Source organism: Trichomycterus rosablanca, chromosome 17, assembly GCF_030014385.1.
Source record: "Trichomycterus rosablanca isolate fTriRos1 chromosome 17, fTriRos1.hap1, whole genome shotgun sequence".
Taxonomy (NCBI): domain Eukaryota; kingdom Metazoa; phylum Chordata; class Actinopteri; order Siluriformes; family Trichomycteridae; genus Trichomycterus; species Trichomycterus rosablanca.
This window is the reverse complement of record NC_086004.1, coordinates 14878114-14903222: the sequence shown is the minus strand read 5'-3', so window position 1 is coordinate 14903222 and position 25109 is coordinate 14878114. Positions and strand designations below refer to the sequence as shown.

The 25109-nt window shown below is 38.8% G+C and overlaps 1 protein-coding gene across 1 annotated transcript; it reads right to left on the bottom strand.

Moving 5' to 3' along the window:
- Positions 1 to 6678: 6678 nt before the first annotated feature.
- si:ch211-129c21.1 (uncharacterized protein LOC563087 homolog) lies at positions 6679 to 19704 on the bottom strand. The gene is made up of 14 exons (XM_063012432.1): positions 19591 to 19704; positions 17576 to 17721; positions 17416 to 17478; positions 17180 to 17278; positions 16870 to 16969; positions 13714 to 13824; positions 13426 to 13577; positions 13135 to 13307; positions 12123 to 12282; positions 10103 to 10325; positions 9801 to 9916; positions 8858 to 9021; positions 7407 to 7459; positions 6679 to 7325 (listed from the first exon to the last, which is right to left on the bottom strand). Exons 1-14 carry the CDS (start codon positions 19700 to 19702, stop codon positions 6679 to 6681), a joined length of 2319 nt encoding a protein of 772 aa, XP_062868502.1. The 5' UTR covers positions 19703 to 19704.
- Between the last annotated feature and the right edge of the window lie 5405 nt (positions 19705 to 25109).

Sequence of the window (25109 nt, the reverse complement as noted above, 5' to 3'; positions counted from 1 at the left end):
AGATTTTGCTTTATGTTTTGGATCATTGTCTTGTTGGAAGATAAATCTCCGTCCCAGTCTCAGGTCTTTTGCAGACTGCAACAGGTTTTCTTCCAGAATGGTCCTGTATTTGGCTCCATCCATCTTCCCATCAATTTTAACCATCTTCCCTGTCCCTGCTGAAGAAAAGCAGGCCCAAACCATGATGCTGCCACCACCATGTTTGACAGTGGGGATGGTGTGTTCAGGGTGATGAGCTGTGTTGCTTTTACGCCAAACATAACGTTTTGCATTGTGGCCAAAAAGTTCGATTTTGGTTTCATCTGACCAGAGCACCTTCTTCCACATGTTTGGTGTGTCTCCCAGGTGACTTTTTATAGATATCTTTGAGAAATGGCTTTCTTCTTGCCACTCTTCTATAAAGGCCAGATTTGTGCAGTGTACGACTGATTGTGTCCTATGGACAGAGTCTCCCACCTCAGCTGTAGATCTCTGCAGTTCATTCAGAGTGATCATGGGCCTCTTGGCTGCATCTCTGATCAGTCTTCTCCTTGTTTGAGCTGAAAGTTTAGAGGGACGGCCGGGTCTTGGTAGATTTGCAGTGGTCTGATACTCCTTCCATTTCAATATGATCGCTTGCACAGTGCTCCTTGAGATGTTTAAAGCTTGGGAAATCTTTTTGTATCCAAATCCGGCTTTAAACTTCTCCACAACAGTATCTCGGACCTGCCTGGTGTGTTCCTTGGTCTTCATGATGCTCTCTGCGCTTTAAACAGAACTCTGAGACTGTCACAGAGCAGGTGCATTTATACGGAGACTTGATTACACACAGGTGGATTCTATTTATCACCATCAGTCATTTAGGTCAACATTGGATCATTCAGAGATCCTCACTGAACTTCTGGAGTGAGTTTGCTGCACTGAAAGTAAAGGGGCACTTTTTAGTTTTTTATTTCTAAAAAAAGTTTAAAATATCCAATACATTTCGTTCCACTTCACGATTGTGTCCCACTTGTTGTTGATTCTTCACAAAAAATTACAATTTCATATCGTTATGTTTGAAGCCTGAAATGTGGCAAAAGGTTGAAAAGTTCAAGGGGGCTGAATACTTTTGCAAGGCACTGTATATGGTAAGTGGAGCTAATAAAATGGACAGTGAATGTAGAAACAAGGAGGTGGTTTTAATGTTATGGCTGATTGGTGTATTCTGCATGTTAGTATGGAAAAGCAGTGATATGTGTGTATTGCAAATTTTCCACTGTAGTGCCTTTAATTCCTCTCCATACAGTCCAGCAACTTACTCAAATGGACATTAGCTCCAAAAGCAGCCACAGTCCCTGAGGAAGAGCAGCCACTTCTTCCTTTTTGATGCATTTTGATACATTTCAATAATATATGTATCATGTAGGGATGCATCAGAGCGGTAGAGAGAACAGAGTGGCGACACTCCCATAGGGAACCGTTGGAAAGGGGGCGGGACATTTTTTCTGCGCAGCTTCCGGGTTGTGGAGCTCTGTATAGTTCCAAACAACCCATAGAGCCCCATTCATTTCCACTACTTATCAAACATTTTTAGCTGTATGTTGCTTTGTTTTAAAAAAATTATGAATTTAATGTCATTAATATACTTAATACTGTTATTGTTTAGCATTTGCTCAGCACTAAATGTTACATGTTTATCTTAATTAATAGGTATAACCCAATTTAGCTTAGTCAGTTAAGCTTAATTAATGGCACACGAGTTTTTTCACCTAAAATGAGTTGATTAATCAAGAGTGTTGTTACAGAAATGATCATAAAACATTAGAACCACAATAAATCATTATACTTTTACTTTCATACTTAAGTACATTTGAAGGTAAATTTAGTTTAGTACTTTAGTGGAGGTAAAGAGTATTTTTACTTTTACTACTACTTTTACTGGAGTAATATGTTACCTTGGATATCTCTACTTTAACTCAACTACATGGTTTGTGTACCTTGTCCACCACTTACATTAGACAAAATGAACTAGTGCATATTCATAATGAATTCATTAATGTATTACATGTAGGAATCAATTATTAATCACTCATGAAATAAGAGATGAATGAATGCTTTTTCATGTACCTGCACTATAATGTTTTTGGTACGGTAATGTGTTTATCAATCTGTTCATTCAGTGCAGGTAAACCTTATGAATCCAGCACATGACTTAGTGTTTAGCCAAAATGATTATTATTATGAATCCTCAGGAAAGTGAAGGGAGATTAGTTTATGCAAAAAACAAAACATAAAAAACTTTAATGTCTATACTGTATATTGTCTCTACTACTTAATGATATCGCATTATGTAATGTATGCTAATATAATGTACTGTGTGTTAACAAGAACGACCTATTAACAAATCATTATAAACATCAATCTTCCACTTTATATACCAAATTGACATTAAAGCAGATGCAGTAAATGTAAACGCAGTTGAAAATACCCAGAAATTGTACAAATGTTTATTATTTGCCGTTTAATATTTCATTTACTGCTGCCTGTCCCATTTGAGAACATGACAGCGCCGGGTTTGTTTGGAACTATTGAGGGTTACATGAACCACGTGACCGCGTAGCGGCGAGATGAAGGAGTGTCGCAACTCTCTCTATCTACGGCTCTGGGATGCATCGATACCATTTTTTCCCAACCGAGTACGAGTACAAGTACATGTATTTTTGTACTCGCCGATACCGATACCTATTTAGAATGATGCAATCTGGAGCATTATGGAATAGTGTAGTTTTTAGTGTAAAATAGTGCAGTGGAACAGTTGCTTGAACTGAATAACTGAATAACATTAAACGTGCGTGTGAGCGTGGTCAGTGAGAATAATTCAATCTGTCTCCCGTGGGTGAAAAATGAATTGCTTTAGTTTTAGAAGTCTAACGCAGCAACGTGCACTAGGTACACGGTATCGGATGTTTAGTATCGGAGCCTCGTTTGCGAGTACGAGTACGAGTTAATGAGCGCGGTATCGGGAAAATACCCGATACTAGTATCGGTACTCATGCATCTCTAGTATCATGTAAGTTAGATGTTACAGTAGATAATATCAATTTGCCTATTTATGCTTGTAAAAGAGTAAAAGGGAAAGAGCATCAGAGAGTGTCAGTTGGGGTGTTCGGGGGTGTTTGGGGTTGGGGGGTCCCTACACCCCTGCTGTAGATTATCTTGGAGAAGGCAAAAGAAAGAAACCAATCACTATATTTATGTTTCATTTATTTCACAAAAGTATTCAACATAGTACAGAATTAACAACTATGGATAACAATGATGAGATGGGTTTACCCTTGCACCTGGTCCAACCACTGAGGAATCTAATGGCATTGTATTATTAGTCACATCACCAGAAGAACCACAATGAGCTGGTGTGTTGTATGGAGAAGGCTGCAAAAACAGGTGGACTCCTTATATTTGGGTATCAAATAGAGCAGATTATCAAATACTGCAGAATGTACTGGTGAGGTCAAGAATGGCAGTGGGCATGAGAGTAATGGTCAAATTGACAAAGAATTGGAAAAAGTCACTAAGCACCATCACCAAGCTACAACTGATAAAAGCCTTAGTCTGGCAAGTAACAACATATGGATATGAAGCCTGCATTAAAAAAAAAAAGAAAGATGCATTCAGGCATTTGAAGAACAAGTGCATCAGCACTTAACCCAATTAACCAATTTTGTGAACTAGGTCTTCTTATCAAACATTTATGGCATTTAGCAGATGCTTTTATTCAAAGCAATTTACAGTTGTGGTGCTAGCTCAAGGGCCCAACACTGGCAACCTAGAAGAGTTGAGGCTAGAACCAGCAACCTATTAGGGGGGTGTGAATATAATGTATGCTAATGCTAATAAATAAATCCTTCATACCTGCCTATTCAATCTTTACATTGGAATGTAAAGAGTCTGATTTTAGAAGTCTCTTTGTTTCTCTCAGCTGTTGGTAGATAGAATGTTGAACCAGCTATAAATTCTTAGCAGGCTTGGCAATAGTTTTTCTACAAAAGACCAATTTCAAATGACAGTAGAATTGACCAAACACATCTACCCCTGCACATCTATCTACTTGTCTGCTATGGGGACACAAATGTAACATAGAAAAAACGGTAACAGTTCTACATGGACTTGTTTAAGTGTAACACAAGTTTAAGTGTAGTAATGTCACACACAGATATGGTTGTGGCTGTTCTTATATTAAATTAATAAATATAAGGTAAGCAAAGAACATTGCTTTAACCATCTGTTGTTTATTTAAGAGTACTGTATAAGAGAACATAATGAAACAACAGGCACGGTATATTGCACATGGAATTAGTGTAATAAAATAAGGATGGATGTTTCAGAAGTCATCTTTTTGGTCTGGGGACACAATGTCCAATATTTCCATGAATAATCTGATTGGCTGATCAAAGCTTTAAAGCTGATTTTATTTTATTTGTATTCTGTTTATGCAATTTACCCTTTATCACCCAATCTAGTCCTATCAAATTGCCTAGTTGTTCAGTTGCAATCAAAATTATTTTGCTAATTACATTTTTAGGAAAATGTACAAACTTTTCGCTCTTTGCAATAAACCAAAAACACAAGAACAATTTAAACAGCACAACACAGGTGGTTGCTCCAAGTTCAGCACAAAATGCAATCTATGTGCAGGTTCCTTTGACAAGCCAGCAGAGGCCGCAATTGCAACAGCAATTAGAAATCCTAAGACCTGACTACCCTCATATTTAGCCAATCATATCTAATTATTTTATATATCCCATGTAACTTATTACTTTATTAGGATTTTAACGTCATGTTTTACACACTGGTTACATTCATGACAAAAACGGTAGTTACTCGTTACACAAGATTCATCAGTTCAAGTCTTTAATGTCAAACACAGTCATGGATAATTTAGTGTCTCCAATTCACATCACTTGCATGTCTTTGGACTGTGGAAGGAAACCGGAGCTCCCAGAGGAAACCTACGCACAGGGAGAACATGCAAACTCCACACAGAAAGGACCCGGACCACCCATCTGGGGATCGAACCCAGGACCTTCTTGCTGTAAGGTGACAGCGCTACCCACTGAGCCACCATGCCGCCCCTCTTGTACTTGCACATGTAGCAGGTACAACAGTGTTGTTGGGACTGTAAAGCACCTTAGTGTCAATTCTGGGAGGGCAACAGGGCTCCAGACAAAAAAATATATAAAGCTAACTCTGTCTTGTGATCCTAGAGCATGTATTATGTGCATACCAAGAATATATCATGACCATGTTAGTGTCATTGCATTGCTGAGAATGGTCCATCAAAATCAGCTGGTTAGTGGGGGTCTATTTTAATAATAATAAATAATAAATGGGGTAAATGGTGGTGAGAAAGTTTACAAAGCAACACATGGACTGCAATCAGTAACTGTATGTATTATAAAATTATCAATGGAGGTTTGTTTATTGTTTGTTTATTAGAATATTAATGTCATGTTTTACACTCTTTGGTTTCATTAATGACAGAAATGGTAGTTACTCATTACACAAGATTCATCAATTCACAAGGTTATATCGAACACAGTCATGGACAATTTTGTATCTCCAATTCACCTCACTTGCATGTCTTTGGACTGTGGGAGAAACCGGAGCACCGGGAGGAAACCCACGCAGATGCGGGAAGAACATGCAAACTCCACACAGAAAGGACCTGGACCGCCCCACCTGGGGATCGAACCCAGGACCTTCTTGCTGTGAGATGACAGTGCTACTCACTTAACCACCCTGCCGCCCATCAATGGAGGTAAGTAACAGATAAGTGTAGCTAATAATGTGCTTAATAAGGTGATATTTAGTGTCCACTTAAAAAAATAGAGGCATCCCTGAACATGTCTGGTACAGATAGGGATAGGGGACTGGGAATCTGTGTATGTGTGTCAGTACAGGTAAATACAAACAAATGTTAGATTTTTTTTATATCTTATATGCCAATTATGTTTTTAAATATAAAAGTTAAAAAACACAACAGAACTTGACACTGCTGATCAGCAAATTCAGGGTACATGAACGGGTTTAATAACATACATTTATCAATGTGGCATTACACATGGAAAAGACATGGAATGCTAATTATCACAGTAGGTTTATCAAAACGTAATCAAGAACATTAAAAGTAAACAGTTTTCTGTGAAAGTTCACACATTTTATTTGCTGAATTTACCATAATTTAACAAAAAACATTGTGCGCCAATTATTGCTTAATAATGACAAATACATTTTTCTTAGAGGATGTGTTAACTTGTTTTATATAGACAATTAACAACACAAGGAATTTTACTAGGGTGCCCAAACTATTGCATAAGTCTGTATTAGTTATTGCACTTATTGTCAGTATTAGCAGTTTGTTATCAGAATACTGAATGAAGTACTGTAATGTTTGTTTTTTCTTACGATGTACAAATGTACAAATGATAATAAACTTTTTCGTACCTTTACTGGAGCTTCACTTTCATGAATATAATTTTGGGGAAATATTACAGCAAATGTCCTTGACCAGGATAAAATTTATAAAAAAAAAAGTAGTCTGCACAATGTGTTTTATAAGAAATTTTTCCAATAATAATAAAAATAAAAAATAAAAAAATAAAATCAATCCTTTTGCACTCGAAATGAGTGCACATTAAACTGTATACTATACCTGGCTTAAATCTCAGACTCATCTCTGATATACTTAAAAGCATCCATACTGGAGCCTTTCCTGTAGGAATTGTTCGAATGAAAAAACACTGCAGCCTGCAGCGGTTCTGTGTTTTCTGGCAAAGACTCACTCTGGGCCAATGCCTTCTGTTTCTTTTGTCCCCGACTGGTGCAGCACTTTTGCAGTGGCAGATGGCCCATACAGAGGTTCCAAAGCAGCAATGCCACCATCATTACACTCAAAAGAGCCAGTGAAACCTGCATGGCCACCCAACTACCCACCATATTTTTATGCTGGGGAGATGCTGTTGCCTCTGCCATATTTTCAAAAGTGGTTAATGGCACTGTGATAGTAGGATGACTTCCTATATGGTCCTTGGCTGATGGGATTTGCAGTTCATAAATGGCCAGTGTTCTTTTGTAGTCTTTATTGACCACCCGCTCCACAGATTCACATGTGTAGCAACCAGCATCAGTGGCTGTAGCGTTGTAGATAAGCAAACCATCGCTGTAGGTGGCATACTTCTCCTTGGATGGATTTAACTGCTGTGACTCAAAGCGCCAATTTAACTGTGCCAGATTGGAGTCCTGCTGGCATGGTAGCTTAATGTTGTTGCCAAGCACAAGAGTCCTGTTTTCTACCTTCACAGAGACTGACATAAAAACACAAGGATTACATGTGTGCCATAATAAACAGTATGTCAAAAATAAATAATAAAATAAAAAGTTAGTACCTGGTCTTGGGCAACGAGAAGCATCTCCTTCTAGTAAACTCTGGACTAAATTACTAAAATAAGAAAGATCACAGTGTCCAGAAACACAATCCATACAAATATATGACATTATATGCATTTCATTATTGTCTTAATTATATATTTAATTATTTTCAAAACATTTGTTTTAAAACTATTAGTAATTTACCCATATACAAAAGTTGTATACAGATGTTACACATGTAAAGCCAACAAGTAAACACATATAACTGGATATACAAACCTAATTTCTGGGAAAGTTGAGACAGTAAAAAAAAGAATCTAAGGTTTGGTAATTCTCTTGACCCTGACAAAAGTACAACTGGCCAACTTGATTGCATTATGTATACACTTGATATAAAGGAGGATCCACCAAAGGCTTAATCCTTGCAAAAATTCCCAACTTAAGATTCAAAATAATTTAAGTTTATTACCATCTACCATGAATAATATTGTGAAAACATTCAGAAACTACAAAGAAATCTTAGTACCTTTAGGGCAAGGCCAGAAACCACTGATAAATCGACCTCTGAGCCCTCAGACAGCACAGCAAGAGAATGCCATGCTACTGTGATATAGTCACATAGGCTTGGAATACTATGGAAAACTCTTGTCACTTAACACGGTCTGGTGCTACATTAAGAAATGCAATTGGAAATATATTACACAAAGAAAAAGCAATACATTATTTTTTACGCAGAAATGCAGCTGGATTTTCTGGGCCCATGCTCATCTCAGATGGACCAACAGACAGTGGAAACATGCTGTGGTCAGATGAGTCCACATTACAGTTTGTTTCAGGAAAGTGGATGCTGAGTTCTCTGTGGCAAAAACTAAAAGAGGCATTCGTACCGTTATTTGGACAGCCAACATCTGTCATGGTATAGGGGTACATCATTCAATCAGTGACCTGCATAGGTATAAAGGTACCACTGACATGGAGGTGTATATTGGAAGTTAAAAGAGACATCAAGATGACATCTTTTCCCAAAGGTTCATGGTTATTTCTACATGACAAAGCCAGACCCAATTCACTACAACAACGTCGCTTCATAGACACAGAGTGTGCGCTTGACTCCCTGTCATACAGAGCTTTTTCCTATTGAAACGTTATGGTAAATTAAGAAGAGGAGTTACGACTTGTAAGGGACTGTTGAGTAGCAAAGTTTTCTAATCAAGTAAGAATGGTTACAAAGTTTGTACCCATAATTTCCAAAATAATTACAAATGTCATTAATGCAATGGTGGTCTAACACTGGTAAAATGCCTCAGTCCAAAGTGTGTTTATGCATCAAATTCTAAAAATCTTGTTTTTACTGCATTTTACAAACTCTCAACTTTTCTAGAAATGCTGTTTGTAATTGTTCCAGATAAATTAAGACCAATAATATGTTTTTAGAAGTGGATATACATATTCACTATAATGTACATACATCTCTTTGGATGGACTGGGTAAAGTCACACAGTTGTGAGTGCTTAGGTCCCAAGCACAGTAAGGATCTCTGGCAAGAACACAGTCTAGACATGATGAATAGTGACCACAGTCAGCCACGGGCATCTGTACTACACCAGACGAGGAACCGGCATACAGCTGTCCCTAACACAGGAGAGCAAAAAAAGGTAAAGGACAAACTCACGAGTCTAAATTACAATTTTTTAAAAATCTGGTTGCAAATCGAATTATTTATTTAAATGATGTTTAAACTCATTCTTTTTACTACTTCTACAGCTTTACAGCTTCTGAAATAAACTGCACAAAAATCATACACTACATGGACAAAAGTATGTTGTTAAGTAACCTGTAATAGATTCAGCTATTTAAGGCACACCTATTGTTAACAGATACATGAAACAAAAGCATACACCCATGCAATCTCCATGGACAAACACTGTTTGACTTTCAGCATATCACTCCACTTGCTTAATGACTTTCAGCATATCACTCCACTTCCACTTTTCTATTAAGTCAAAGCAATCCAAAGTATCAAGCACAAGCACATTGCCATAAAATATGGAGCTGCAATTGCTAAAAAAAAAAAAAAAGTAAAATCACTTAAGGATCTGGACATTTAACAGATGAATATTTGGTTGTAATAGTGTCAACTGTAGACTTTAGCAAAGAAGTAAATGTTTTTTTTGCTTTTCATTAGGCAGCTTAGGTTGCCGTTGTTGCATTTTGTATCTGTAACTGAATAACCAAGCAATGGAAAAAGATTGACTGGCCCAATGAATCCTAGATCATGTGGCAAACCAAGCATAACTATAGCATAGGCACAACACATCAGTCTATAATTGGCTCCTCAATGTATAATATATTAAGAATGCATTAATCCATTCGGCATAAATAGGGTGTAAAAATTGTGTAGTTTTTAGTACCAGGCTGGTAGAAAGACGTAGGACACTGATTGGTTCAGGATTTTTGAACAACTGTAATTCTTCAATAATATGCATCTCGTCATTGTAGTTCACTGCTTTCTGCACAAAACCTTTGTCTAAGAATAAAATGATTCAAAGTCAGTTCCAACTTGTATATTACGTTTCAATTTAGTTTTTTTCTATCAAAAGACAAAAACTACAAGACAAAACTATATTGACATTGATATAACACTATGGAGACTAGTCTATGTTATTATTCTTTATACAATGCTTAATAAAAACAACAAAAAACATATGTGTACCTGTGCCAATAAACATAACCAGATAAGTCTGTCCATCCAGTCCAATCTTGCAGTCAACAACTAGGCGAGTAAATGAAATTCCTTTAGTGAAGAGCAGTGGCCTGCCAGTAACAGGTTTCACAGTGTCATCCATAAGCGGCCGATCTCTGATAAACTGCAGAGTTCTATCTGGAAGGTCTAGAGAGCTCTGTATTTTCATAGCTCTCGCTGCATTGTTGATGCACTGCAACAAAATATATAAATATATTTATATACACACACATACATGTACATAGAACCAGATACCATAAGCTTCTCTAGATGTCTTGTGGGGTCTGCAGGCATCAAATTCTAAATTTGTTTCTATTTGCAAAATACAGTGATCAGTGAAAACATTGGAAATATTTTGTCTACTTTTGTCAATTAAATAAAAATTCAACAGAATTAACAATTCACTGATTCTTTTTTACTGTGTTTCACAAAATGCACAAACATTTTCAGAAACGAGGTTGGTAGGAAAAAAAAATTAGAATTCTGATGCTTGCACCACACTTGTTGTGACAGAGGCATATTTACTGTTGTGTTAAATGTACTTTTCAAGGCCTTTCAATGTTTGTAAACTGAAGACCCTAATTGTTACAGTTTTTTTATTTTTTTTGCCCGTTCTTGCTTTATACAAAGCTTTAGCTACTCAGAAGTCTGTGGTTGCTGTTTGATTGTCTAACCATGGACCTTTGGAAAAAGACTTTAGAAAAAATTCTAAATTAAAAAATTACAATATACACTACTGAATAATGTACATGTATATGGTTTGTTTGTTTGTTTGTTTGTTTGTTTGTTTATTAGGATTTTAACGTCATGTTTTTACACTTTGGTTACATTCATGACAGGAACGGTAGTTATTCATTACACAAGATTTATCACAAGTTCACAAGTTTATATCAAGCACAGTCTTGGACAATTTAGTATCTTCAATTCACCTGACTTGCATGTCTTTGGACTGTGGGAGAAAACCGAAGCACCCGGAGTAAACCCACGCAGACATGGGAAGAACATGCAAACTCTGCACAGAAAGGACCCAGACCGCCCCACCTGGGGTTCGAACCCAGGACCTTCTTGCTGTGAGGCGACAGTGCTACCCACTAAGCCACCATGCTGCCCTACATGTATATGGTACCTTCACACACATGCAAATCATCAATGCTGTGGGCACTTATACTATGACAGTTGTTAGCTTTTTCACCTGATAATAGTCTGGTTTTTTTTGTTTGTCTTTGGCACAGAGAACTGTGAGAAGTTTTTTCCTAAAACAAGCAGATTAATCTGACCACAGCACATGTTTTCACTGTCTTTTGGTAAAAGATAAGCTAGGACATATAATGTATAATATAATGAATATAATGTACATTATATGGTGAAAAAATAACTACTTTATTTTCAATCTTGCATTGAAAAATGTTTTTGAACAAACTCAAAAGTCTCTAACAAAGTTTGACACAAAGCCGTGAGCTAAGACCCATCACCTGCTGAATAAGAAATGTTTCAAAGCACTCACTCACTCACTTGCTGGAGCCTATCCCAGCTTTTCAATGGGCGCAAGGCACACAGTAACACCCTGGACGGGGCACCAGTCCATCGCCGGGCAGACACACGCACACAAATACACACACCCATTCACCTATAGGGCAACCAGAGCTCCCTGAGGAAACCCACGCAGACACGGGAAGAACATGCAAACTGCACAGAAAGGACCCAGACCGCCCAACCTGGGGATCGAACCCAGGACCTTCTTGCTGTGAGGCGACAGTGCTACCCACCGAGCCACCATGCTGCCCTGTTTCAGTGTATATTAAATATCAACTTTCCACTCTTATTTTGCCCAGTACCTACTTTTGTGTGTGTGTTGAAAACATCACATTTTTATTTATTTATATTTACAAAATAAAATAAAGGTGTTCATAGAAAACATTTAAACAAATCACATTGAATGTATTTTACATTCACACACACAAAGGTACTTTTAAATTTAATGATAACTCACCGCTCCTGGACGGGGCACAGGAGGTTCTCCACTGTACATAATCCACTTTACATCAGAGGTATCAACTGTTACAGGTGTTTTAAACTTTCCATATGAGAAAACCTCATTAATGTCTGTCACAGTATATGCACACACCACTGAAGACAGCACACTGGAGTCCCTATAAATACATGTGCAATAAGAATCATTATTATTATTATCTATAGTAAAATAAGGTTTTACATGTTTTCCTTTCTAAGTAAAGACTATATTGACACTAAGCATCACACTTTTTACAATCATGAAACATTCATCTTGTATAGTCAAAATAAAACAGTTAACCGAAGACAAATATACATACTATTTTTTGTATCTGTACCTGTATAATATGCTAAATTATTTCAGATCATTTAACATGTTATAATATTGTTTAGAACAATGGGACTTTACAGAAACACATTTTTATAAACCAAATTTAGGAAACCATCAAATCATCTTGTAAAAAATGAATTACCCCCTTGGTTACTCGAGTTCACAAAGTCTGTTTAGACTTATCAATGTTACTTATATTGAACCTTTTCATTAAAATAGAGATTGAGGTTAAGGTCCTTAAGGTTTCTACAGAATACACAAAGAGTTATGAACAGTTATGTGTTGTTGAAATATGCCAGCCTGGAAAGAGTTACAAAACTACACTATTTTATCCATCTACACTTAAACAAGTAAACCACAGGGGGAAAAAATCAATTATCACCAAACAGAAAATTCTAGATCTAACAATTAAAAACAATTAAGAAAACAGTTTTAACTAAATTTTACTAAATGCCCTTACATTTCTGAAAATGGGTTTTGTACCTTTTGCACTTTTAAATTCATTGGAAGAACAAAAAAAATGGATTACTGAAAGTTGTTGAAACTGGATTTATATCATGTGCAGCTAGTCTGTTCCAAATCCCTTTCATAAATTAAATTACTTTTTTCCCAAGGCAATAAAAAAAACTGAAAATTGCATAGTGTTAATAACTTTACTCACGACTGAGAAGTAAAGATAGCATAAAAAAGATTTTTTCTCCAGTTGTGGTGGTGGACGTGGAAAACATCTTGCACAACTGAGGGCAGGATGCTGCCAGGTATAGGACATTCTAGAGTGGCCTTTACAAAAGAAGTCCACTTCTTTTGCAGGGTTCTCTGACCACCCTTATCACCCTGTACAGTTAACATAATGTGTCAATTTACAGGTAGAGAAGGTTACAATACATTCATGCAATTCACACCTAATCTTGGCATTTTCAGACTTAAATATACAAGTTAAGCACATGCTTACTTTGCAAACTCGAGCAACGCGTGACACTATGAGCTTGTTGTAGAAGTCATACTCAATGGCATTTTCACTAAAGAATATGTAGATCTTGTCATCATCCCCATCAAGACTGTTTTTACTTTCTGGGATCACATCCATGTAGACAAAGTTGGGCTCTGGGATATGAAGAGAATTAATCAGTTGCTACTAAACATATTAAGATATCCACTTAGTGAAGGGTTTCACATACTACTGTACAATAAATATACAGGGATATGCAGTAAGTACTCAAAAAACAAAAAAAGAATATACCATTTAACCAATAGCTTGCAGATTCAGTGCGCAGTACATTCAGAGAATTGCGGAGGATGACAGGCTCTGAGCCCAGAAAATTAACAAAAGTGGCAGAGTAAAAGTCTCCATCTGAGAGCAGAAGAGAATATAGTCATATCACTGTATCTGATCCTTTCATTAACCTGTTTGCTATCAGACATTAAATATAATGGTCAGTTAACTTTGACATACCAGGCATAACATTATGACCACCTCTTTGTTTCTACACTCACTGCCCATTTTATTAGCTCCACTTACCATATATGAGCACTTTGTAGTTTTACAATTACTGACTGTAGTCCATCTGTTTCTCTGCATGCTTTGTAAGCACCCTTTCATGCTGTTCTTCAATGGTCAGGACCCATCAGACCATTTAACTGCCATCAGACTGCATAACAATAGCAGAATACACAGACTGTCCTCACATTGATGAGCCAGCTCCCCCTACAATAACTCAAGATCCTCCCTAACCTTTTTACCTGCACTGGACTCTAATTCATTATTCACATATATGTATATATTAGAATATATAGTGTTTGTATTATATTGTAGTAATTGTATGTATAATAGTAATTGCATTGCATAGCAAATTTTTTCCTTATTTTCTTATTTGTATTCTACTTTGTATTGTACTTACACTGTACTGGAGCTGCTGTAACACTTGAATTTCCCCCATGGAGATCAATAAAGGAATCTTATCTTATCCCAGGACCACTAAGAGAGTAGGTATTATTTTGGTGATGGATCACTCTCAGCACTGCAGTGACACTGACATGGTGGTGGTGTGTTAGTGTGTGTTGTGCTGGTATGAGTGGATAAGACACAGCAGTGCTGATTGAACACCTGACTGTCACTGCTGGAATGAGAATAGTCCACCAACCAATAATATTCAGCCAACAGCGCCCCATGGGCAGCGTCCAGTGGTGGGCAAACTACGGCCCGCGGGCCACATAGGCTGTTTAATCCGGCCCGCTGAGTATTTACAAAACTGTCCTAAAACCGCATTAATTTAAATCTTTTTCCTGCACTAAACTTGCGTTTTAATTGATTCCACTAGATGGCGCACACCAGGCGGTTATGTTATGAAATATATAACGTGTCTCACACCGTCATAGGAACATGGATTCTGCTGTTTACCATTTATTATTTCTATTCTTTATAATAATAAACCAGAACCATGTTTTAGGCAAACCAACATCCATAAAGAACATCATGTAATCATGTAACCATAGTGCAACAACATTTTTACATAATTCGAACCTAGGGCGGAAAAACATGAGCCACGCGCTCTGCCCACTGCGCTACTCAAACAGCGGTGTAATGAACAGGCTGTTATGCTGATATCCCTGCGCACACATGGCGTACTGAGACTAAACGTGAACACTAAGAATAATAACCAAACGCTTTCTAATTCCCACGGTAGCAGCAGTTTCCTTCTGTTTCATACAGATCGCCCCGTCTGTCTCATCTGCTGCATTTCTCTACCATTGATAAAAAATACGGAATAAAGTGCGTCCCGTATCAGTTCAATACGGAACGCAGCCTTTAGTTTCCAAATAAGGAAGGATTCCGTATTTTATGGGACGGTTGGCAACCCTACTATCACCCCAGCATGATCAAACCACTTGACTGGTTTAAAATGTTACACATAAACCATTAACTTATGTTGAAAGTGCTGCTTTAAAGGCTGAATTGGTTTTGTTTAGACGGCGATACACCAAGTGGAAACAAAGATAAAAATAATTTTAAAAAATGCATAAAAAAAAATCACATTCATGCATGTGTAAATGTGCACATAAAAGGATGAGTCTGGTGTTTCATTTATATTCAAAAATTCATCCTTTAATCACGAAAATAAAGGTTTAAACGTGAACTTATATTAGTTCCAAACCCCCGCACCCACCCGGCCCGTCTGTCAATTTTTAAAACCCAGTGTGGCCCTTGAGCCGAAAAGTTTGCCCACCCCTGGTCTAGAAGATGACCAACTCAAACAGCAGCAATAGATGAGCGATCGTCTCTGACTTTACATCTACAAGGTGAACCAACTAGGTAGGAGTGTCTAATAGAGTGGACAGTGAGTGGACATGGTGTTTAAAAACTCCAGCAGCGCTGCTGTGTCTGATCCACTCATACCAGCACAAAACACACTAACACACCACCAGTGAGTGTCACTGCAGTGCTGAAAATCATCCACCACTTAAATAATACCTGCTCTGTGGTGGTCCTGACCATAAAAGAACAGGGTGAAAGCAGATTAAAAAGCTATGTAGAGAAATAAATGGACTACAGTAAGTAATTGTAGAACTACAAAGTGCTTCTATATGGTAAGTGGAGCTGATAAAATGGACAGTGTGTGTAGAAACCACGAGGTGATTTTAATGTTATGGCTGATAGGTGTATGTTAATTACAAGTAACATAAACCCTGTTAACAATTTAAAACAAGCCACTGATATAATGTCTTCAACTTAAATTTCTACGTAACAAATCCTTTGAATTGCACAAGATACAAAAACGTTATCTGCTTTTTAAAATTTTGTTTAATTTTAACAACAGAACATATATTTTAATTAAAAGAACCCGAACGTGAATGGTTCAGGTTCTATTAATTAAATTATAATTATATCAAACATAAGTAATGGTAATTTTAATTTACTTTAGCCATCCTAAGCAATACATTGAGATAGATCTATATAAATCTGTTTCTTCCAGTTACTAATAAACACCAAGCACATTTAGATGTACAAGAGAAAGACTATCTAATAATGTTGCATAGTTGAGTGGTATTTATACTTGATTTTAATGTACAGCACTTTGCTGTGGTTGACACACGTTGTCTTTTAAATGTGCTATAAAAATAAAGGTGACTTGACTTAATGTAACAGTCTACAAACAAAAACGTAGCAGAAAAATGTTGACAAAGTTAAAGTCATATTGGTTATAATTTAATTAAATAAATTTTTACATTAGTAATATTAAAAATCAGTTTGAATTTCTAAAGCAATTACATCTAAATAAACAAAATGTGTCACAAGCTATTTGATTTAATTGACCTTGCGAACAATTGAACATTTAATTAAAACTGTTCCAAAAGATTCTAACACAATGGGCGATCATGAAAAAAAGAAAATACTTACCAACTATTATGGATGAGTACCTTTGAAAGGGATCAAAGGGACACTTCCCTTTGCCCTCTTCTTGCTGTCCTACCAGCTTAAGCTGCCCATCAACATAGGCCTGTTCCAACACAAGGCAGATACATCATGACCTTGGAAAGTTGCCTTAAGTATATCATGTACTCAGTTGCATAATTTCAGTTATGGCCAGCATATAGCATGGGCGTGGATGATATTACTAGTTTGTGAACACTGACAGCTGGATAGACGAGGAATTAATAGAAACAGGTTTTGTGCTGTTAAAAATATGTTTTGGCTAAGGTATACTTACAATGTAATCACAAGTGGGGTTAAAAGCATTTGTGCCACAGACATACATTAGCGTTTCATTGATTTGATGCAGTGTTCGAATGTAGTTACGACATTCAATCTGAAAGAAAAATCTAGTTAGATTTTCAAAATAAACTATACCTATTTAAATAAACATGCCACATTAGCTGTCTAGTAAACATGGCAATGATTTACAGTGGTACACATAAAATAAAACAACATTTTGGTTAGACTCACATCAGGATGCTTTCCTTTATAGGTACACTCATTCTGTTTCACCCATGAGACTTGCCAGGTTACCTAATCAATTCACAACACACATGCATCTACATTTAAATCTAATAATAAGCATTAATTAACTAAATACTTAATTAAATTAATGAATTTAGGTAACCACCTTAGTCTTGGTGACAGAGATGTTATTGATGTCAAGAGCATAGATAGCCTCTCTAGCTCCCACAATAAGGAGGCCCAAGTCCTCTCTCATCAATATAGAGGAATAATTATAAATGCTCTCCTCTCTAAACACTTTAATAGAATTACCTTAAAGGTACAAAGCAGACAGAAAATTAATTGGACATCTGTAGTACATTGTTACAAAATATATAAAAAGCATTGTAAAAAGATTGGTTACTAGAAGCCAGCAAAACCGTTAAAAATAAATACAGATCAAAAAGAATTCACAAACAATTGTCTGTTTTATTCACTTTTTGTACTTTTTTGTACATTTATGGAATTTAGCAAACACTTTTATCCAAGGTGATTTACAAGTATGACCGAATACAGTCAAAGCAATTGAGGGTTAAGTGCCTTGCTCAGGAGCACCAACAAGCCACGTTCTGCTTGTGTCACAACAGCGTGACTGTGTAATCCTGAAATGCAGGTACTGCTCAGTCCGGACTTGTCTTCAGTGGAAAAGTGTGGTGCATTATGAAGCGTAACACAACACAACACAGCAGCTGAAGACTTGAATAACTGAATATAGACAAGATTCAAGTTTCAAAACTTAAATTACAAAAAAAAGTAAAACATTTAAGTATTGTTTACAAAATAGCTTTCAAATTTATTAGCATTTTACATGATGCCCAAACTTTTCTTAAACACAAATAATGCTTACATTTCAATTTATAAAATTTTTTTCCAAACATTTTGCTTTGAAGCTGCAAGGACCTGAGTGGGGTATCTTTAAATTTTTGCCTCAGGCCCTAGAGGCTAGCCCAGCTTGTGTATTACAAACCCTATTTCTTGGAAAGTTTGGACATATTGTGAAAGGCAATAAAAACAAGAATAAGTAATTTCTTGACATTTTTGCCTTCACATACAGTTAAGACCAAACGTTTACATACATCTAGGCTTTACAACTCCACATTTTATGTCACCATAGGGCAGTTGTAGCCTAGCGGTTAAGGCACTGGACTAGTAATCGAAAGGTCACTGGTTCAAGCCCCACCACTGCCAGGTTGCCACTGTTGGGCCCTTGAGCAAGGCCCTTAACCCTCAATCGCTTAGACAGTATACTGTCACAGTAATGTGAGTCGCTTTGGATAAAAGCATCTGCTAAATGCCAAAAATGTAAATGTAAACTATGCATTTTGTGTGTTAGGTAAATTAGGGTATGTTTTATTTTATTTCCACAAAAGTCTTTTCAAATTATTAGCTAAGAGACTAATATATTTTACTGGATCAAAAGTTTTCCACACACTTTATTTGGTATCATTGCCTTGTAATTGCTTCAAACTCTTAATGTAGCTTCAGTCTGAAGTTGAACTTCAGTCAAGTCAGCTTAGGATCATTGCACTACTGGAAGAACCATTTGTATCTGGCTGATACCTTTAGGTGTTGATTTAATATTCCTAAATAATTCAAGCCATTGTGAAGTAGTTAATGTGACTGTGATGTAGTTAAATGGCTCTGTTAATGGTGAATGTCAACACTTTGGTGCTTGATGCCTCCAGCTCCTTCACTTTCTGTGTCCGAGTTTATTTTAAACTTTCATATCAACATTTGTTCATCCCTGGGACTTAGTTTTGTGTATTTAATTAGTATAAACTTGCTCATGGTATCCATATTTTTTTCTTAGTTATATTGCTTGGATCTTCCCAATGTATCAACAGCCAAACTTGCACTGGCTGTAAACAAGGAGAGTCACAGATGCAATAATTAAATGGTCAGATGTGACCATTATGTAAACTTTTGACCTGCTGAAAGTATGACACAGTACAAAGCTGAAATAATTCTGTCTCAAACCAATTGTTTTAACATTAGATTTTAAGTGAACTAAATGTATAATGACATGAAATACATGGAGCATAGAGCATGTCAAATTTTAGCCTAGTTTTTATTTACCCAAATCATTACTAACCAATTACAAAAGTATAACATTTAAAAAAATGATATTACTTTTTTACTCACTTTCATATGGAATTTGTTTTCGAGGGATACAGTCCGAAGTGCAGAGACCAATGAAAAAACAGGCAAGCAGCAGATCAAGAAGGGTGTTTGGAGAGTGAAAAGATGATGACATTGTGCAGGAACCAGGATGAGCATGGACACTTGCAGTTCAGCTCACCAATAAACATACATGCTCTCACACAGACCTGCACACTTTTGTCTTTAAGCACATTGTTTTCCAATCAGATTTCAGATTATGTAGGAAGAAGTCTCCAGCCTAAATGGTTGCATTTTAAATAATTTTGCAGGCAATCCATGATAGTGAAGTGCAGAAGACATGGGAGGATGGAAATTCAGCTTGACTGGGTACAATTATAAGTGTTCAGCAGTCCCCATCTGAAAACAAATCAAAACATTATTTACATAAGGATTGGAAGGAATTTGCATATATCTCCCTCTACAGTGCATAATATCAATAAACAATTCAAGGAATCAGGAGGAATTTCACTGTAGGGCTTAAACGATTCCTCGAGTAACTCGAGTAAATCGATTACTAAAAATCATCGATTCAAATTTTTTGCATCGAGGAATCGTTTAATCCGCACAACCATATACAGCTCACGGTGTTTTACACGGACTTTCACTTTTGCGCAGCGTGTTTAACGCTGTGTGCAGGTGACGTGAAGAATCTGAGGGCTGCGTCCCAAATATCTTAAACATAAACAGAACTTAACAGGACTTAATCCGGGTTCTTTTTGCGGACAGTTTAATGAACACTACGTATTTGGACACGTTCGCCGCTCCTGCGAACTGAACGTATCAGTTTAGGACGCAGCCGAGATTTGATAGCGCGGACTGCAAAATATAGAGAGAAAATAGCAAACAGGAGACTGGACAGAGAAAACCACAGAAAGTTTGAGATCATTTTAAGCTGATAAAACTAAAACTCAGTATAACATCCACACCATCAGAGCGTCGTGTTTACTTTACTCATGTTTACTGACTTTACTTCGTTTCAACCACCACAGGCTTTTATGAAGATTTATGAACACACACATACACACACACACCAGATCTACCTCATCTAGAGACACAATCCTGACAGATTTTTATCCCCCTACAAACACCACAAAACCTCCCAACAAAATATTAAAGCTTTATGTTCTGCGTGAGCTGTAGCTGAAACTTTGAGTTTTGAAAGTTGCACAAATTACAGGCTTATGTTCATGTATTTTTGTTTATTATTATTTATGACTTGATGACCTGATGTTTCAGGTTGCCTGTTTACATTTTAAAAGTAAATTGATTTATTTTTGATTTATTTATTTTTGCATTTAAAAAATGTTAAACTGTCCTGTATGCAAGGAATACAAATGTACAGTTTGGTTTAAGAAACATGTCTTATTTAATCTAATATGTATTTGTTTTTGCTCTTTGTTAAAGCAAAAGTATTTCTTATCCGATTACTCGATTAATCGCTGGAATAATCGATAGAATACTCGATTACAAAAATAATCGATAGTTGCAGCCCTATTTCACTGCATAAAGGCCAAGGGCGCAAGCTTAAGCTGAACGTCTGTGATCTTTGATCCCTCAGACGGCACTGCATCAAGAACCGCCACTCAACAATAGCTGATATAACCACATGGGTGAGGGATTACTTTGGCAAACCTTTGTCAAGCACTACAATACAGAGTTACATGCACAAATGCCACTTAAAATTTTACTGTGCAAAAAAGAAGCCATGGCCAGAAGCGGCGTCGGCTTCTGGGCTCTGAGGCATCTAGCATGGACCATCACACAGTGGAAATGTGTATTGTGGTCAGATGAATCAACATTCCAGGTCTTTTTTGGAAAAAATGGACGTTGTGTGCTCCGGACACATTACAAAGGCATTGTTGCGGAAGAAGAGGGTACGGGTACTGGACTGGCCTGCCTGCAGTCCTGACCTGTCCCCAATAGAGAATGTGTGGAGAATTTTGAAATGAAAAATGCAACAACGATGACCCCGTACTGTTGCACATCTTAAGATGTGTTTGCAGGAAGAATGAGACAAAATAAAAGCTGAAACACTAAATCGCTTGGTATCATCGGTGCCAAAACGTATTTTAAGTGTGGTGAAAAGAAATGTCAACATTACAAAGTGGTAAATGCTTTACTGTCCCAACTTTTTTTGGAATGTGTTGCAGGCCTGAAATGTAGGAATGAATGTTTATTAATAAATGAAACTGTATTTTTTTTATTATTATTTGCATTTTCCATGCTGTCCCAACTTTTTCTGATTTAGGGTTGTACAATAATGCCAGCTCTGACAGATCAAACCCACCTTTTAAAATATTTGCGGCAATATTAAATATTAGCAGCAGTTTATAGGCACACTACAATATTTCATATCAATATAAGTTTTATATGATACTATTATACCAACATGCATGATTTGTTCAGCTTAACAAAAGCTTCAGGTAGGTAAAGGGCGAGATAAGACAAGAACTTATTTATCCCCTCAGGGAAACTAACTTGTTACAGCAGCACAAAGAAGAATGGGAAAAGAACAGATCATAACTTACGTGGAGACAAAAAGACACACAGGAAAAAAAACTTTAAAAAGTTAAAAACAAATATATAGACTTAAGAGCTGCCGCATAGTGTGTAGTTATTTACACTGAAAAAGTTCCCTATCAAAACAATGTGCTTATGCATTCCGTTATATATTGTGTGAATACAATATACATGTTAGGAGTCACTGCTGTGCTCACTTCTCTTCTGGCTCAACCCAGGGTGTTTTGGTGACTCCTGGTGGCGCTTATTGCAACTGCACCAGCTTAATTGGTTCTGGAGCTAACCAATAGATCTCCACCGTGGCTAATTAGTCACACCTGCTTCCTATCTACTCCTCATCTACCAGCAGTTAAAAACCCCCAGTTTCTCTCAATCTCCACCAGATCGTCTGTTGATGTCAGCGTGAACTGCTCAGCTCTCCTGGTTACCTTTTTGAACTTTTGATATTGAACTTTTGATAATTGAACTTTGTGCTTTTTCCTGGATCCCATGCTTCCAGTGTTCCTGACCCCAGCCTCGTTTTCTCCTGGTTCCTGGGTTTCTCGCCTCCTTCCTTTCTCCAGCGTTCCTGCCAGTTCCTCCGGTCTTCACCTCAGCCTTCTGGTTCCAGTGCTGCTTCTCCCAAGCTCCTCCTGCCTCTCTCCAAACCTTCGGGTTCCAGTGCTGTGTCTCCAAAGCTCCTCCTGCCTCTCTCCAAACCTTCGGGTTCCAGTGCTGTGTCTCCAAAGCTCCTCCTGCCTCCTTCCCAGCCTTCTGGTCCCCAGCCGGCAGTCCCACCTACCACGATCCCTGCCTCTTGGTTTCCTCGTTGACCATTCCTGTGCTCCTGCCCCGGCATGTTTTTCCTCCTATATTTTCAATAAATCGAACTAACTAATCTCTGTGTCTGTGGTGTGGTGTTCGCCTGGTGGTTCCTCCAAAAAACCTTTTATTGGCTCTGCCAATCGTAACAGTACGATCTGGTCCTATGGAACCCGCGAACCCGCCCTCCGAAGACCAGAGGTCCCTAGAGGCCCTCCTTTGCCACCAAGCCACCCAGCTGGACCAGCATGACCAACTGCTCAAGTCCCTAATTGAGAGCAACCGCCAACTGGTCCAACAGCTGGGAAATGTATCCAGACAGGTTGCCGCACTTATCTCCTCCCCTAATCCCAGTGTCACTCCCCACGTCCCTGGTCATGTTCACCCAGACTCTGGGTTCGCTCCTCCGGCTCTGGTTCCCTCTGCCTCGCCTCATTCCCTAGCGGAGGGACTCACCACTCACCCTGAACCGTATCATGGTGAGCTGGATAAATGTCGGGGCTTTTTGTACCAGTGTGGTCTGGTTTTCGGTCAGCGACCAGTCACATTTGCCTCAGACGCCAGCAAAGTCTCATACGTTATAGGACTCCTTAGGGGGAAAGCCCTGACTTGGGCCGAGGCCGCCCAGTCCGTGGTCGGCCCACAGGTGGGCTCGTTCGGGGACTTCCTCAGCAGGTTCCGGGCAGTCTTTGACCACCCAAACTATGCTGGGGACGCCGCTAGCCGTCTATTAGGGCTACGCCAGGGCTCCCGGTCGGTCGCGGACTATGCTGTGGAGTTCTGGACCTTGGCTGCGGACTCCGGCTGGAACGATGAAGCCCTTCGCGGGGTTTTCCGTCGTGGTCTGGAGGAGCGCCTCAAAGATGAGCTGGCAGCCCGTGATGAACCCACCGAGCTTAAGGAACTTATTGACCTGGCCATTCGGTTAGATGGACGTCTCCGGGAGCGCCGCCTGGAGAGGTCAACACGCCCAGTCCAGACCCCGAGGCCTATCGCTTTCAGGCCCACTCAAACATTCGTCCCCCTAGGCCTACCACCAGCACTTCCTACTGCCAATGCCCCAGAACCCATGCAGCTTGGTCGTGCCCGGCTCACCCCAGAGGAACGCTCCAAAAGGCTCCTCTCAGGTGAATGCCTCTATTGTGGCCAGGGGGGACACCTCATTGCCACATGTCCAGTACGCCCAAAAGACAGAGCTCGTCAGTAGGAGTGGGGACTCTGACGAGCACTATCACTGAGGTCCCCCTGTCTCGGCCCCGTTTCCTGGTCCCTGCCACCCTTTGTCTTCCTGAAGGCCCCATACATCTCTCTGCGTTAATTGACTCTGGGTCTGAGGACAACCTCATTGATGCAGACTTGGCCAACCTTGCTGGCTGCACCTTGGAGACCCTCGACACTCCCATTACTGCCCATGCCCTGGACGGCCGGATCCTTGCCCGTATCACTCACCGCACTGCCCCACTGACCCTGGTTCTCTCTGGAAACCACCGCGAGACCATGACGTTCTCCATCATCAAGACTCCTAAATCCCCTCTAGTTCTGGGTTTTCCTTGGCTTGCCACCCACAACCCACACCTTGACTGGCAGCAAGGAAAAATTGCTACCTGGAGTGATTTCTGTCACTCCTGTTGCTTACAGTCTGCTGTCCATCCCTCTGGTCCTCGACCAAGTCCTCCACCCTCCAAGGACTCTGTAGACCTCTCTAAGGTACCCTTCACGTTCCACGACCTCTGGGAGGTGTTTAGCAAGACCCGTGCCCTGACCTTGCCGCCCCACCGTCCGTATGACTGTGCCATTGACCTCCTCCCAGGGGCCCCTCTTCCCACTAGCCGTCTTTACCAGTTGTCACGCTCCGAGAGAGAAGCTATGGAGAGTTACATCTCCGAGAGCCTAGCGGCTGGCCTCATCCGCCCATCCTCCTCTCCTCTGGGTGCAGGGTTTTTCTTCGTGGAGAAACGAGATAAGACCCTGAGGCCCTGCATCGATTATAGGGGCCTAAACCAAATCACGGTGAAAAACAAATATCCCCTTCCTTTGACTTCGTCTGTCTTTGAGTCTCTACAAAAAGCTTCCATCTTTAGTAAACTGGATCTCCGCAATGCCTACCATCTTGTACGAATTCGTGAGGGGGATGAATGGAAGACGGCCTTCAATACCCCCCTGGGACACTTCGAATACCG